This window comes from Rhinoraja longicauda, chromosome 9 (assembly GCF_053455715.1).
Source record: "Rhinoraja longicauda isolate Sanriku21f chromosome 9, sRhiLon1.1, whole genome shotgun sequence".
NCBI classification, from domain to species: domain Eukaryota; kingdom Metazoa; phylum Chordata; class Chondrichthyes; order Rajiformes; family Arhynchobatidae; genus Rhinoraja; species Rhinoraja longicauda.
Window position 1 is genome coordinate 63,125,909 of NC_135961.1, and position 15,923 is coordinate 63,141,831.

Consider the following 15,923-nt stretch of genomic DNA (forward strand, 5'->3'; position numbering starts at 1 on the left):
AAAACAAAAGCATTGTTGCAAGTCAATAAAATATAGTATATTTTATCACACAATGAATATAAAAGTATTTTAAAAATCACACATTGCTTTCCAATTTAAAAGCCTTCTTGTGCAACCTTCCTAGATTCATAGTTGTGCAGCACTGAAATAAGTTCCTTGGCCAAACTTACCAAAGTAGTCCCACCTGTCTGCGTTTGGCCCATATCCCTCCAAACCCTTTCCTACACATGTACCCGGCCAATTGTATTTTAAATGTCGTGATAGTACCTTGGGAGGTCACGGTGGCGCAGCGGTAGAGTTGCTGCCTCAACAGCACCGGAGACCCAGGTTCGATCCCGACCACGGGCGCTGTCTGTACGGAGTTTGTATGTTCTCCCCCGTGACCTGCGTGGGTTTTCTCCGAGATCTTCGGTTTCCTCCCACACTCCAAAGACGTACAGGTATGTAGGTAAATTGGCTTGGTGAATGTAAAAATTGTCCCCAGTGTGTGTAGGATAGTGTTAGTGTGTGGGGATCGCTGGTCGGCGCGGACCCAGTGGGCCGAAGGGCCTGTTTCTGCGCTGTATCTCTAAACTAAACTAAACTAAACTAAACATGTACCTGTTCAAGTGTGTTTTAAATGTTGCGTTAGTACCTGGCTCAACTACCTCCTCTGGCAGCTCATTCCATACACCCACCACCCTCTGTGTGTAAAAAGGTGCCTCTCAGGTTCCTATTAAAATCTTGCCCCTGTCACCTTAACACTCTATCCTCCTCTGGTTTTTGATTTCCCCCTACCCAGGTAAAAGACTCGTATGTTGAAAGACTGGAGCGACTAGGCTTGTATACACTGGAATTTAGAAGGATGAGAGGGGATCTTATCGAAAATATAAGATTATTAAGGGGTTGGACACGTTAGAGGCAGGAAACATGTTCCCAATGTTGGGGGGAGTCCAGAACCAGGGGCCACAGTTTAAGAATAAGGGGTAGGCCATTTAGAATGGAGATGAGGAAAAACTTTTTCAGTCAGAGAGTTGTGAATCTGTGGAATTCTCTGCCTCAGAAGGCAGTGGAGGCCAGTTGTCTGAATGCTTTCAAGAGAGAGCTAGATAGTGCTCTTAAGGATAGCGGAGTCAGGGGGTATGGGGAAAAGGCAGGAACGGGGTACTGATTGTGAATGATCAATCATGATCACATTGAATGGTGGTGTTGGCTTGAAGGGCCGAATGGCCTCCTCCTGCACCTATTGTCTATTGTCTATTGGCACCCTATCTATGCCCATCATGATTTTACACACCTCTGTACGATCACCCCTCAGTCTCCTGCTCTCCAAGGAATAAAGTCCCAACCTGCCCAACCTCTCCCTGTAAATCTCCCCGGTGTGGGACGAATAAAGGAATATATAGCTCATGGCCTCAAGTCCTGACAACATTCTCGTAAATGTTCTCTGTGCTCTTCAATGGAGTCACACAGAATGGAAACCGGCCCTTCGGCCCAAGTTGTCCGTGCCGACCGACATGCCCCATCTACATTAGTCCTGCCCGTGTTTGGCCCACATCCACCCATCCACACGACATAACTTTAAATTCATTTAAACTCCTCATCGCTTACCCAGGCCACTGGGGAACGTGACCTAGAGGCCGGCAGTAGAGTTGCCGCCTTACAGCGCCAGATATCCGGGTTCGATCTGTACGGAGTTTGTACGTTCTCCCCGTGCCCTGCGTGGGTTTTCTCCCAGATCTTCGGTTCCCTCCCACACTCCGAAGACGTGCAGGTTTGTAGGTTAATTGGCTTGGTGTAAATGTAAATTGTCCCCTAGTGTGCGCGGGATAGCGTTAGTGTGCGGGGATCGCTGGTCGGCACAGGCTCGGTGGGCCGGGGGGCCTGTTTCTGCGCTGTATCTCCAAACTAGACAGAACAAAACTGAACAGTGACTGTGTAAACTTTTTTGTTTTTTTTAATTTATATTTTTATTAAGAAATATGACACATGAAAAATGAAAAACAATGCCAGTTCAATGATGAGAATCACAGTCAAAGGATAGAAACAGAAATGGCAATACTACAATCAAAGTACTATGTATCTCAATAGTTTGATATAAAAACTAGTCATGCTTTCTGTGTTTCAAAGATATAATAAAACTAAGCAAAACAAAAGACAAAAAAAGGGGAGAAGTGGTGGGGGGGTGGCGGTGGGGGGGACAATCGACAATAGACAATAGGTGCAGGAGTAGGCCATTCAGCCCTTCGAGCCAGCACCGCCACTCAATGTGATCATGGCTGATCACTCTCAATCAGTACCCCGTTCCTGCCTTCTCCCCATACCCCCTCACTCCGCTATCCTTAAGAGCTCTATCCAGCTCTCTCTTGAAAGCATCCAACGAACTGGCCTCCACTGCCTTCTGAGGCAGAGAATTCCACACCTTCACCACTCTCTGACTGAAAAAGTTCTTCCTCATCTCCGTTCTAAATGGCCTACCCCTTATTCTTAAACTGTGGCCCCTTGTTCTGGACTCCCCCAACATTGGGAACATGTTTCCTGCCTCTAATGTGTCCGACCCCTAATTACCTTATATATGTTTCAATAAGATCCCCCCTCATCCTTCTAAATTCCAGTGTATACAAGCCTAATTGCTCCAGCCTTTCAACATACGACAGTCCCGACATTCCGGGAATTAACCTAGTGAACCTACGCTGCACGCCCTCAATAGCAAGACTGTGGGGGGGGGCTGGGCGAACCGTTAGTCAGGAGACAGAGATTGCAGAGAGTGGAAAAATGTTAAAAAAAGATTGCCATTTATTATAAAATTTATCAGAATTGCCACTCACTGATTATCTAATCTTCTCTAATGCATTCAAGAGAGAGCTGGATAGAGCTCTTAAGGATAGCGGAGTCAGGGGGTATGGGGAGAAGGCAGGAACGGGGTACTGATTGAGAATGATCAGCCATGATCACATTGAGTGGCGGTGCTGGCTCGAAGGACCAAATGGCCTCCTCCTGCACCTATTGTCAATTGTCTATTGTCTAACTTTAGAAAGGACATGATATCGCTGAGCCCCTGAGAGCTGGAGGGAGCTTAACCTGTGTAAACTTTTAACGGTCCAATTTCACTTCCCGTCACAGATGTGATCGAGGCCCTGTCTAACCCAATTCGATACGTGAATCTGATGGAGCAGAGGGCACAGCAACTCGTGGCTCTGACGCTGGAGGACGAGGAGGAAGAAAAGAAAGACGTAAGCTATGCTTTCCCCTTGTCCAACGCGCGGCAGCGGCACGGTGGCGCAGCGGTAAAGTTGGTGCCTCACAGCGCCAGAGTCCTGGGTTCAATCCTGACTACGGGCGCTGTCTGTACGGAGTTTGTACGTTCCCCCCCGTGACCCGCGTGGGTTTTCTCCGGGATCTCAGGATTTCCTCCCACACTCCAAAGACGTGCAGGTTTGTAGGTTGATTGGCTTGGTGTAAGTGTAAGTTGTCCCTGGTGTGCGTAGCAGGGCCGTCTTTACAGCATTATGGGCCCCGGGCAAAGCAGTGTACTGGGGCCCCTACAACAACTACTCTCCCCCAGACCAACTGTTACTCTCCGCCACCCCCCTTTCCCCAGCACCCCCATTTCCCCCACTCTCTCTTCCCCCCCCACCACCAACCCCCACCCTAGCTGTCCCCCTCCCCAGTCCCACTCTGCCTCCTCCCACCCCCACTCTCTCCTCCTCCCACCCTCCCCGTCGCCCCCACCGTTACTCTCCCCCACCCCCCTTTCCCTACCAGCCCCCCCTGTCGTGCCGGCGAAAAGCACTTACCGAAAAGCACTTAGCGATGGACTTAGGGTGCTACATTGTTGCGAAAAGCACTTACAGATCGCTGTGAGAAGCACTTAGGGATGGAAAAGCAAAGCACTTAGGGAGCTAATTGTTGCGAAACAGATCGCTGTGAGAAGCACTTAGGGATGGAAAATGTTGCGAAAAAACACTTAGGGACCGAAAATGTTGCGAAAAAAGCACTTATTGAACCTACATTTTTAAAGTATTTATTTATTGCAAGTCACTTAACATACACAGATCAGCATGGGGCCCCTATGCTCGTGGGGCCCCGGGCAAGTGCCCATCAGGCCCATGTGTTAAGACGGCCCTAGTGCGTGGGATAGTGTTAACGTGAGGGTGATCGCTGGTCGGTGTGGACTCGGTAGGTTGAAGGGCCTGTTTCCGCGCTGTATCTCTAAACTAAACTAAACTAAACAGCACTGTGTTTAAACCTAAAAAGAAACAATGTCGTGAATTCCAACCTTCACATGAGTTAACATAGACATAGAAAACATAGAAAACAGGTGCAGGAGGAGGCCATTTGGCCCTTCGGGCCAGCACCGCCATTCATTGTGATCATGGCTGATCGACTACAATCAGTAACCCGTTCCTGCCTTCTCCCCATATCCCCTGATTCTGTTCCTTGGAGCGCAGGAGGATGAAGGGGTGATCTTATAGGGATGTGCAACATCATGAGAGGATTAGATAGGGTGAATGCAGAATCGTTTACCCAGAGTAGGGAAATCAAGAACCAGAGGACATAGGTTTAAATTGAGGGGGGGGGGGGGGGAGATTTAATGGGAACCTGAGGGGTAACTTTTTCACACAAAGGGTAGTGGGTGTGTGGAACGAGCTGCCAGAGGAGGTAGTTGAGGCAGGGACTATCCCAACATTTAAGAAATATGTAGATTGATACATATGCATTGGAAAGGTTTAGAGGGATATGGGCCAAACAAGGGCATTGTGGGACATTGCAGATGGGGCATTGTGGTCGGAATGGGCAAGTTGGGCCGAAGGGCCTGTTTCTTCACTGGATGACTCGATGACTCTAAATTTTCTTTGTTTTTGAAGCCATATGTCTCATCTCTGACCTTTGCAGCTTGCTCTATAAAAAATGACAGCTGTCTATGCATTTTCCACACCGAGACCTCCAGCAAAAGAGATTACCAGTCTCTTGCGAATTCATGCCTGCAGATTAATGCTGTTGACACAAGAAGTTGGGTTGGATATTTCTTATGCAGCGCGGAAACAGGCCCTTCGGCCCACCGAGTCCGTGCCGACCAGCACTACATCCCTTTGCACTAACACTAATACTCAGACTTTGTGCTGTCCAACACCAACAAAATAAGTTTTTGTGAATGTGGATGATCAGCCATGATAGCAATGAATGGCAGTGCTGGCTCGAAGGGCCAAACGGCGTCCTCCCGCGCCTATTTTCGATGTTTCTATGGGTCCCGACCCGAAAGGTCACCCATTCCTTCTCTCCAGAGATGCTGCCTGTCCCGCTGAGTTACTCCAGCATTTTGTTCCTATCTTTGGTGTAAACCAGCATCTGCACATGATGAATTTAAGGACCATTCATAGAGTCATAGAGTGATATGGTGTGGAAACAGGCCCTTCGGCCCAACTTCCCCACACCGGCCAACATGTCCCAGCTACACTGGTCCCACCCATTTCCCTCCAAACCTCTCCCATCCATGTACCTGTCTAAATGCTTTTTAAACGGAATAGTCCCAGCCTCAACTACCTCCTCGTTCCATACACACACCGCCCTTAGTTTAGTTTAATTCAGTTTAGTGTCACTTGTACTGAGGTATTTTCAGTGTAAACCAGCACATGCAGTTCCTTCCTACACCACCATCTGTACTTCAGGCTTATAGTTGGTTGTTGTTGTTGTTGTTGTTCGTCCTTCGGGTTGGAAGATGACCATGACTTCACTTTCAGTTGGAGGATTGGTGACTGTGGGCCCGGAAGTGACTGGTGAGGCCAATCCGGGCCCGGAAGGCACGCCCATACGTAGGACACAAGTGGATGGGTGCTGCAGTGGGAGTGGAGGTAGCCCGGGCCTTGCGCGCGGTGCGTTTCCTCTGGGCCTCTGCAGTGCGTCTGTCCTCTGCTGCACGGACTCCTGTGGTGAGCTTGCTACGCCAGGTTGGACGGTCCAGAGCAAGGGACTCCCAAGTGCTGAGGTTGATGTCCAAGTCTTTGAGGGACACTTTGAGGCAGTCCTTAAACCGTTTCTTCTGTCCTCCTACTGAGCGCTTGCCCTGACACGGTTCTTCATACAGTAGCTGTTTTGGCTCTCGGGCATTCTGACGACATGGCCTGCCCATCTGGCTTGGGCTTTCCGTAGGAGGGTGTGGACGCTGGGGATTCCGGCCCGTTCCAAGACCTCTGTGTCGGGAATTTTGTCCTGCAACCTGATATGAAGGAGTCTGCGTAGGCAGCTCAAGTGAAAGTGGTTGAGCTGTTTGGCATGTCTGCTGTAGACAGTTGCTGCCTTACAGCGAATGCAGCGCCGGAGACTCAGGTTCGATCCTGACTACGGGTGCCGTCTGTACAGAGTTTGTACGTTCTCCCCGTGACCTGCGTGGATTTTCTCCGAGATCTTCGGTTTCCTCCCACACTCCAAAGACGTATAGGTTTGTAGGTTAATTGACTGGGTAATATGTAAAAAAAATTGTCCCTAGTGTGTGGAGGATAGTGTTAATGTGCGGGGATCGCTGGGCGGCGCGGACTCGGTGGGCCGAAGGGCCTGTTTCCGCGCTGTATCTCTAAATAAAAAATAAATAAAAGCTAAACTAAACCAGTAAAGCAGGTTCAGTGAATTGCCTCTCAGAGTTCGTGTAAGAAAATAACTGCAGATGCTGGTACAAATCGAAGGTATTTATTTCACAAAATGCTGGAGTAACTCAGCAGGTCAGGCAGCATCTCAGGAGAGAAGGAATGGGTGACGTTTCGGGTCGAGACCCTTCTTCAGTCCGAAGAAGGGTCTCGACCCGAAACGTCACCCATTCCTTCTCTCCCAAGATGCTGCCTGACCCTCTGAGTTACTCCGGCATTTTGTGTCCACCTTCAATTTAAACCAGCATCTGCATTTTTTTTTCCTAACCAAAATTCCGTAGTTTCTTTTTGCTCTGGTTTATTTCACCCGCATGTTTAAACTGTAACTAGACCTGTTGGGCCCAAACCTCTCGTGCATTGGTTCAGCACCCTCTCCCCTCTCCCCTCTCCCTCTCTCCCGCCCTCCCCTCCGTTCCTCTCCCTCCCCTTCCACCCACCTCCCTCCCTCCTCCCTCCTTCCCCCTCCCCCTCCCATCCCCCTCCCCCTCCCTCCGAAACGTCGCCTCTCAGAGTTCCCTCTCTTCCACTAGAAGGAACTATATAAATTGCTGCAGTCAGCATTGGCAGACCTGCACAGAAACTGCGATGAAAGTTCACTTTCATGCTCAGGTTAACGATTGCACGGTCGATGTGAAACATCCATGAATCATCTGGAAATGGTGTCATTTTCCAGAGCAAGGTTGTTCCTTGAGCCAGTCGGTAAATCTAGTCTTTGTGCAACATTCTGCCAAGGGACCTTGACCAATTATTCCCGCGTCTTGTCTTTCTGATACAAAATCATTTAGAAACATAGAAAATAGGTGCAGGAGGAGGCCGTTCGGCCCTTCGAGCCAGCACCGCCATTCATTGTGACCATGGCTGATCATCCACAATCAGTAACCCGTGCCTGCCTTCTCCCCATACACTTTGATTCCACTAGCCCCCAGAGCTCTATCTAACTCTCTCTTAAATTCATCCAGTGTTTTGGCCTCCACTGCCCTCTGTGGCAGAGAATTCCACAAATTCACAACTCTCTGGGTGAAAAAGTTTCTTCTCACCTCAGTTTTAAATGGCCTCCCCTTTATTCGAAGACTACGGCCCCTGGTTCTGGACTCCCCCAACATAGAGCTCTTAATGATAGCGGAGTCAGGGGGTATGGGGAGAAGGCAGGAACGGGGTACTGATTGAGAATGATCAGCCATGATCACATTGAATGGCGGTGCTGGCTCGAAGGGCCGAATGGCCTCCTCCTGCACCTATTGTCTATTGTCTATTGGGAACATTTTTCCTGCACCTAGCTTGTCCAGTCCCTTTATGATTTTATACATCTCTATAAGATCCCGTCTCATCATTCTAAACTCCAGTCAATACAAGCCCAGTCTTTCCAATCTAGTTTTTTCAATTTCTTAATATATATTTCACTGTTTAATTCAGAGATACAGCGCGGAAACAGGCCCTTCGGCCCACCGAGTCCGCGACGACCGGCGATCCCCGCACACTAACACTATCCTACACACACACTGGGGACAATTCGCAATTTTTACCGAAGCCAATTAACCTACAAACCTGCGCGTCTTTGGAGTGTGGGAGGAAACCAGGGCGCCTGGAGAAAACCCACGCGGGTCACGGGGCAAACTCCGTACAGACAGCGCCCGTAGTCAGGATTGAACCCGGGTCTCTGGTGCTGAGAGTCAGCAACTCTACCGCTGTGCCAAGGACTGGCGAGGGATTGTCATCTTAGCTGTGCGCTTGAGAAATTGTCTTCCACGGACTTCGTTGCATCTTTCGAAGAGGTGACCAAGTGGATTGGCGAGGCCTACGTGGAAGATAGACACACAAAGCTGGAGTAACTCGGCGGGACAGGCAGCATCTCTGGAGAGAAGGAATGGGACCCTTCTTCAGACTCGACCCGAAACGTCACCCACTCATTCTCTCCGGAGATGCCGCCTGTCCCGCTGAGTTGCTCCCTCTTTTTGTGTCTATCTCCGGTTTAAACCAGCATCTGCAGCTCCTTCCTGCACATTGTCCACGTGGACTTTAATTGTGTAATTGTAATTTAATTTATTAGCCAAGTGTGTACAAAGGTCCCACTTGGTGGGCTGGTTTATGAGGTTGGATGGCACGGTTTCAGGTTGAGCCGGCCAACTGTGTACAAAACTGTCATGGCCGTTTGCAGTGGGTGAAGGGCTGTTTGTCAGATGGGGGACCAGTGACCAGTCAGTGCTGGGTCCACTCTTGTGTGGCATCTGCACTAACGATTTGGATGAGCATGCAGTTGGGATGGTCATTTGGCTTGTAGATGATACCAACATGGAAGATATACACCGATCAGCCAAAACATTATGACCACTGACAGGCGAAGTGAATAACATTGATTATCTTGTTACAATGGCACCTGTTAAGGGGTGGGATATATTAGGCAGCAAGTGAACAGTCAGCTCTTGAAGTTGACGTGTTGGATGCAGGAGAAATGGGCAGGGAGTAAAGACCTGAGCGACTTTGACAAGGGCCAAATTGTTATGGCCAGACGACTGGGTCAGAGCATCTCTGAAACGACAAGGCTTGTGGGGTGCTCCTGGTCAGCAGTGGTGAGTACCGACCGACAGTGGTCCGAGGAGGGACAAACCACAAACCGGCGACAGACAGGGTGTTGGGCGCCCAAGGCTCATCGATGCGCGAGGGCAACGAAGGCTATCCCGTCTGGTCCGCACCGACAGAAGGTCGACTGTGACACAAGTCACAGGAAATGTTAATGGTGGTCACGGGAGGAATGTGTCACAATACACAGTGCATCGCACCCTGCTGCGTACGGGGCTGCCTAGTCAGAGTGCCCATGATGACAAAATGCTTTGGCTCATCAGTGTATATTGTCATGCAAGGATTATCGAAGAATTATAACAGGATCTAGATCAACTGGAAAAGTTAGGGTATCATGTTACAACTGTGGAGGCCAAGTCAATGGATATTTTTAAGGCGGAAATTGACAGATTCTTGATTAGCACGGGTGTCAGGGGTTATGGAGAAATGGCAGGAGAATGGGGTTGAGGGGGAGAGATAGATCAGCCATGATTGAATGGCGGAGTGGACTCGATGGGCCAAATGGCCTCATTCCTCTCCTGTAGCTTATGAACCTGTGAGCGGTGGGCGGCACGGTGGCGCAGTGGTAGAGTTGCTGCCTTACAGAGCTTGCAGCGCCGGAGACCCGGGTTCGACTGCGGGTGCTGTCAGTTCTGAGTTTGTACGTTCTCCCCGTGACCTGCGCGGGATTTCTCCGAGATCTTCGGTTTCCTCCCACACTCCAAAGACGTACAGGTTTGTAGGTTAATTGGCTTGGTATAAGTGTAAATTATCACCAGTGTGAGGAAGCTTGTGTAAATGTGCGGGGATCGCTGGTCGGCGCGGATACGGTGGGTCACAGGGCCTGTTTCCGCGCTGTATCTCTAAACTAAACTAAACTAAAGTAAACTGATGAGACCACACTTGCAGCATTGTGCTTAAAATGAATATCATGCATCGCTCTTGAGGTGAACTTGGTCAGTGCTTGATGGGGAGTTCCATTATTTTATTCTTTCAATATATTCATAGAGAAAGACGTCGGTTGATGCCACACTTGGAGTATTGTATTTACTTTTGGAGACCATACTATAATAACATTAATAATAATAGACAATAGGTGCAGGAGGAGGCCATTCAGCCCTTCGAGCCAGCACCGCCATTCAATGTGATCATGGCTGATCATTCACAATCAGTACCCCGTTCCTGCCTTCTCCCCATACCCCCTGACTCCGCTATCCTTAAGAGCTCTCTCTTGAAAGCATCCAGAGAATTAGCCTCCACTGCCTTCTGAGGCAGAGAATTCCACAGATTCACAACTCTCTGACTGAAAAAGTTTTTCCTCATCTCCGTTCTAAATGGCCTACCCCTTATTCTTAAATTGTGGCCCCTGGTTCTGGACTCCCCCAACATTGGGAACATGTTTCCTGCCTCTAACGTGTCCAACCCCTTAATAATCTTATATGTTTCGATAAGATTCCCTCTCATCCTTCTAAATGCCAGTGTATACAAGCCCAGTTGCTCCAGTCTTTCAACATTCGACAGTCCCGCCATTCCGGGAATTAACCTGGTGAACCTATGCTGCATGTCCTCAATAGCAAGAATATCCTTCCTCAAATTTGGAGACCAAAACTGCACACAGTACTCCAGGTGCGGTCTCACTAGGGCCCTGTACAACTGCAGAAGGACCTCTTTGCTCCAATACTCAACTCCTCTTGTCATAAAGGCCAACATGCCATGAGCTTTCTTCACTGCCTGCTGTACCTGCATGCTAACTTTAAGTGACTGATGAACAAGGACACCCAGATCTCTTTGTACTTCCCATTTCCTAACCTGACACCATTCAGATAATACTATAGGAAAAATGTTGTCGAGGTGGAAGGGGCGCATGGAAGATTTACCAGGATGTTGGCAGGACTCGGAGTCGTGAGCTACTTGGAGAGGTTGAGCAGGCTGGGACTCTATTCTTTGGAGCGCAGCAGGATGGGGTTAGGGGGTAGAGAAGGATCGGCCATGATTGAATGGCGGAGTAGACCGGATGGGCCGAATGGCCTAATTCTATTCCTCCTATCACTTATGAACTTATAAGGGACAATCTAATAGAGGTGTACAAAATCACGAGAGGAATACATAGACATAAACATAGAAAATAGGTGCAGGAGGAGGCCATTCGGCCCTTCGAGCCAGCGCCACCATTCATTGTGATCATGGCTGATCATCCACAATCCACCTGTGCCTGCCTTCTCCCCATAAATACATCGGGGAAATGTGCAGAGTCCCTTGCCCAGAGTAGGGGAATCGAGAATCGGAGGACACGGGTTTAAAGTGAGGGGAGAAAGATTTAATATGAACCTTTGTGGTAATTTTTTCACACAGAGGGTGGTGGGTGTGTGGAACGAGCTGCTAGAAGAGGTAGTTGAGGCAGGGACTATCGCAACGTCGCAGAAACATTCAGGCAGGTACATGGATAGGACGGGTTGGGAGGGATATGGGCCAAAACGCGGGCAGGTGGGGCTAGTGTAGATGGGAGATGCTGGAGCAAGTCGGAGGGACATGCAGCATCCCTGTGCAGATGGGATGTTGGGCAAGTTGGGCCGAAGGGCCCGTTTCCGCGCTGTGTGACTCTACCAGCACAGCAGGGAAGGCTGTGCACACTGCAATGTGCTGATGGGCTTCAGTATGTGTAAAGGCATTGTGCCGATGCAACTCACTTTGTTAAATGCGCCTAATTATTTGAAGAGCCTTGTCCGTGGCTGCTGCAGTTGTCGCACCCATTGACCAGCGAGGGGCATGTTTTGAAAAGCCTCTTGAAGCTGATTTGTGATTGGCGATGATGGCCGAGCAGCACTCTCCCATCCGTTGGTTGCCAGGGAACATGTTTCAGTAGCTCGAGCGATAACTGGAGGACTTTGGTGACTCAGAGCTTTTGAAAAGAGACTGGAAAAAACACCAAAAAAAAAAAAAACACTTCAGAATTATCACCCCATTTTGATGAAGGCCATGCATGCAATGCCTAGAGACGAGGAGATGCCTCAGACAATGACCACCATTGATCGGGATTCAAGCCCGGATAACTGCCAACCGACGGCGGACAGGCCGGAGCTCGACTCCGTGAGTATCTCAGCCCGCTTTCTCCAGCCGAGGGATTCTCGTGCTTTTGTGAACGAGGCGCCCCTTTGACCAATTGTTCCGATCATCCACTTCAAGTGTAAAGGTCTATTCTTCTGACTGACCTCTCGGCCGCCGAGCCGCTGTCGTTCATTTATGCCGCGTGGGATTCAGCCGTTTATTTATCACTCGGGGAGTCCCAAGGTGCCAATTGGGTGGCTCAGCGGTAGAGTTGCTGCCTGACAGCGCTTGCAGCGCCGGAGACCCGGGTTCGATCCCGACCACGGGCGCTGCCTGTACGGAGTTTGTACGTTCTCCCCGTGACGTGCGTGGGTTTATCTCCGAGATCCCACACTCCGAAGGTGTGCGGGTTTGTGGGTTTATTGGCTTGGTATAAATGTAAATTTATAGTGTGTGTAGGATAGTGTGAGTGTGTGGGGACCGCTGGTCGGCACGGACTCGGTGGGCCGAAGGGCCTGTTTCCGTGCTGTATCTATAAACTAAACTAAACCGATTGACTGGAATTATTTCAATGCGTAATGAAGAGTCCGTTTTTCATTTGGCCTGGGCAGAGCAAGGCAGTGTGATAATGTACATCATGACGTTTCTGGTCAAGACCGTTCTTCAGACCTGAAATGGCGCACCTATCCATGTTCTCCAGAGATGCTGCCTGAGCCACTGAGTTTCTCCAGCACTTTGTGTCGATTTGTGTCTCGACCAGCATGCACAGTACTTACAAACCAGCGGTATGAATGTTGGTTTCTCCCACTTCAAGCATTCCCCCTCCCTCCCCTCCTCTACCCTCGTCATCCTGCTAATTCCACTGTTCGCATCCCTGTATCCCTTCGTGATCACCTCTTCCCCAGCCAACAATGGGCCATTGTGGGCTCCACCTTTCCTTGATCATTTATTGCCGGCCCTGATTTGTTCTGGTCCTTTCCCACCTCCAGTCCCCTCGCCCCCATCTCTGCTTTCAGTCCGAAGAAAGGTTCCGACCCGAAACGTCACCCATCCTTTTTCTCCAGAGATGCTGCCTGACCCGCTGAGGGCGTGCAGCGTAGGTTTACTAGGTTAATTCCCGGAATGGCGGGACTGTCATATGTTGAAAGACTGGAGCGACTAGGCTTGTATACACTGGAATTTAGAAGGATGAGAGGGGATCTTATCGAAACGTATAAGATTATTAAGGGGTTGGACACGTTAGAGGCAGGAAACATGTTCCCAATGTTGGGGGAGTCCAGAACCAGGGGCCACAGTTTAAGAATAAAAGGTAGGCCATTTAGAAATGAGATGAGGAAAAACGTTTTCAGTCAGAGAGTTGTAAATCTGTGGAACTCTCTGCCTCAGAAGGCAGTGGAGGCCAATTCTCTGAATGCATTCAAGAGAGAACTGGATAGAGCTCTTAAGGATAGCGGAGTCAGGGGGTATGGGGAGAAGGCAGGAACGGGGTACTGATTGAGAATGATCAGCCATGATCACATTGAATGGCGGTGCTGGCTCGAAGGGCCGAATGGCCTCCTCCTGCACCAATTGTCTATTGTCTATTGTTACTCCAGCGCTTTGCACCATTTTGTGTGTTAACCAGCAACTTTTAGTCTGAAGAAGGGTCTCGACCCAAAACGTCAGTCATTCCATCTCTCCAGAGATGCTGCCTGTCCCGCTGAGTTGCTCCGGCATTTGTCTCTATCTTCAGTTCTTTGTTTCTACGTGATAGTCAACATGTTGGGCAACCATTGAGTATTAGACAATAGACAATAGACAATAGACAATAGACAATAGGTGCAGGAGTAGACCATTCAGCCCTTCGAGCCAGCACCGCCATTCAATGCGATCATGGCTGATCATTCTCAATCAGTACCCCGTTCCTGCCTTCTCCCCATACCCCCTCACTCCGCTATCCTTAAGTATTGTGTGGGGGCAGAGCAGACAATGCGAATACCAGCTCATAGAAACATAGAAAATAGCTGCAGGAGTAGGCCATTCGGCCCTTCGAGCCAGCACCGCCATTCAATATGATCATGGCTAATCATCCAAAATCAGTACCCCGTTCCTGCTTTCTCCCCATATCCCTTGATTCCATTAGCCCTAAGAGCCAAATCTAACTCTCCCTTGGAAAAATCCAGTGTATCGGCCTCCACTGCCGAGTGGCAGAGAATTCCACAGATTCCACAGCGGTAAAGTTGCTGCCTTACAGCGAATGCAGCGCCGGAGACCCGGGTTCGATCCCGACCTCGGGCGCTGTCTGTACAGAGTTTGCACGCTCTCCCTGTGACCTGCGTGGCTTTTCTCCGGGATCTTCGGTTTCCTCCCACACTCCAGAGACGTACAGGTGTGTAGGTTAATTGGCTTGGTATAAGTGTAAAAAGTGTCCCTCGCGTGTGTGGGATAGTGTTAATGTGCGGGGATCACGGACCCGGTGGGCCGAAGGGCCTGTTTCCATGCTGGAACTCTAAACTAAACTAAACTATAAACCTCCTTGCTCCTATACTCAAATAATAAATGTGAGGCTGCACATGTGTAAATTTGACTGATCTAATTCCCCATGTATCCACGAGCCTGTCTAAAAGCCACTTAAACAGCACTATCGCATCTGAGCATCAGCTCAGAGGAGAGTGCGTCGAAAGTGGATGGCGTTTCATCTCCGGAGAAGCAAGCTGTTCACAGAGCGCCCGCAGGCAGCCACTTAGGGCTGGTGCTCTGGCTTTCCCCGGCACCCTTGCAAAAGCTGGAACACTCCCGATTTTTCGAGTGTTTTTAATGTTTTTTCAAGTTCGTCATGGTTGTCACTTCAACAACTCTGGACAGTCAGCAGTAGACAGTATAGTCGTGAGTTCTTGCTGGACAAGAAAACAACATCATCAACACTGGACGCTACGCTTGCAGAGGAACTTAGCGGCCTCAGAATACTCTGCCTGACCTCGACCTCGGCCTCGAGTGCTGCCCCCCGGCTGGAAAGGAGACGCCGCAGGCGGTGTGAGAGGAAGCAGAAGAGGGGTAAGCGCGGAGGCATCCGGGCTAGGCTAGCGGCTAGCCCACACAGACCGGCTATTCCGAGCATGCTAATGGCTAATGTACGCTCACTGGACAATAAAATGGACACTATAAGACTTCTCCGGTCGACCCAGCGTGAGGTGAGGGAATGCTGTGTTTACGTTTTTACGGAAACATGGCTTAATGACAACATCCCGGACTCCGCTGTTCAGCTCGACCGGCTAACATGCTACCGATCGGACAGAGCTACGGTTAGCGGGGGGAAGACTCGCGGCGGCGGTGTGATTGTTTACATCAGTGATGCTTGGTGTCGGGATGCTGTGTTGGTCTACAAACACTGTTCACCGCTGGCGGAGTTTATGGTTGTGAAGTGCCGACCTTTCTACCTCCCGAGGGAGCTAACAGCTATCCTGTTAGTCGCTGTTTACATCCCTCCCAGTTCCAACAACAAGGACAGAGAGGAGGCACTCTGCGAACTGTACCGGGCCATCTCTGAGCAGCAGACAGCACACCCAGATGGCTTTCTCATCGTAGCTGGGGACTTCAACCATGCTAACCTAAAAACTGTCATGCCCAAAGTATACCAGCATGTTGATTTCCCAACACGAGAAAACAACACCTTGGACCTTGTCTACACGACCATCAAAGGAGCATACAAGGCTTCCCCCCTCC

General features: G+C 49.7%; 1 protein-coding gene across 1 annotated transcript in view; it reads left to right on the top strand.

Moving 5' to 3' along the window:
• The window catches only part of plcb1 (phospholipase C beta 1), a 641,072-nt gene that overhangs the window by 534,453 nt on the left and 90,696 nt on the right, over window positions 1–15,923 (top strand). Inside the window, exon 24 of the mRNA XM_078405993.1 lies at window positions 3,103–3,212. Coding sequence (XP_078262119.1) covers window positions 3,103–3,212 — 110 coding nt within the window. The remainder of the gene's footprint in view (window positions 1–3,102; window positions 3,213–15,923) is intronic.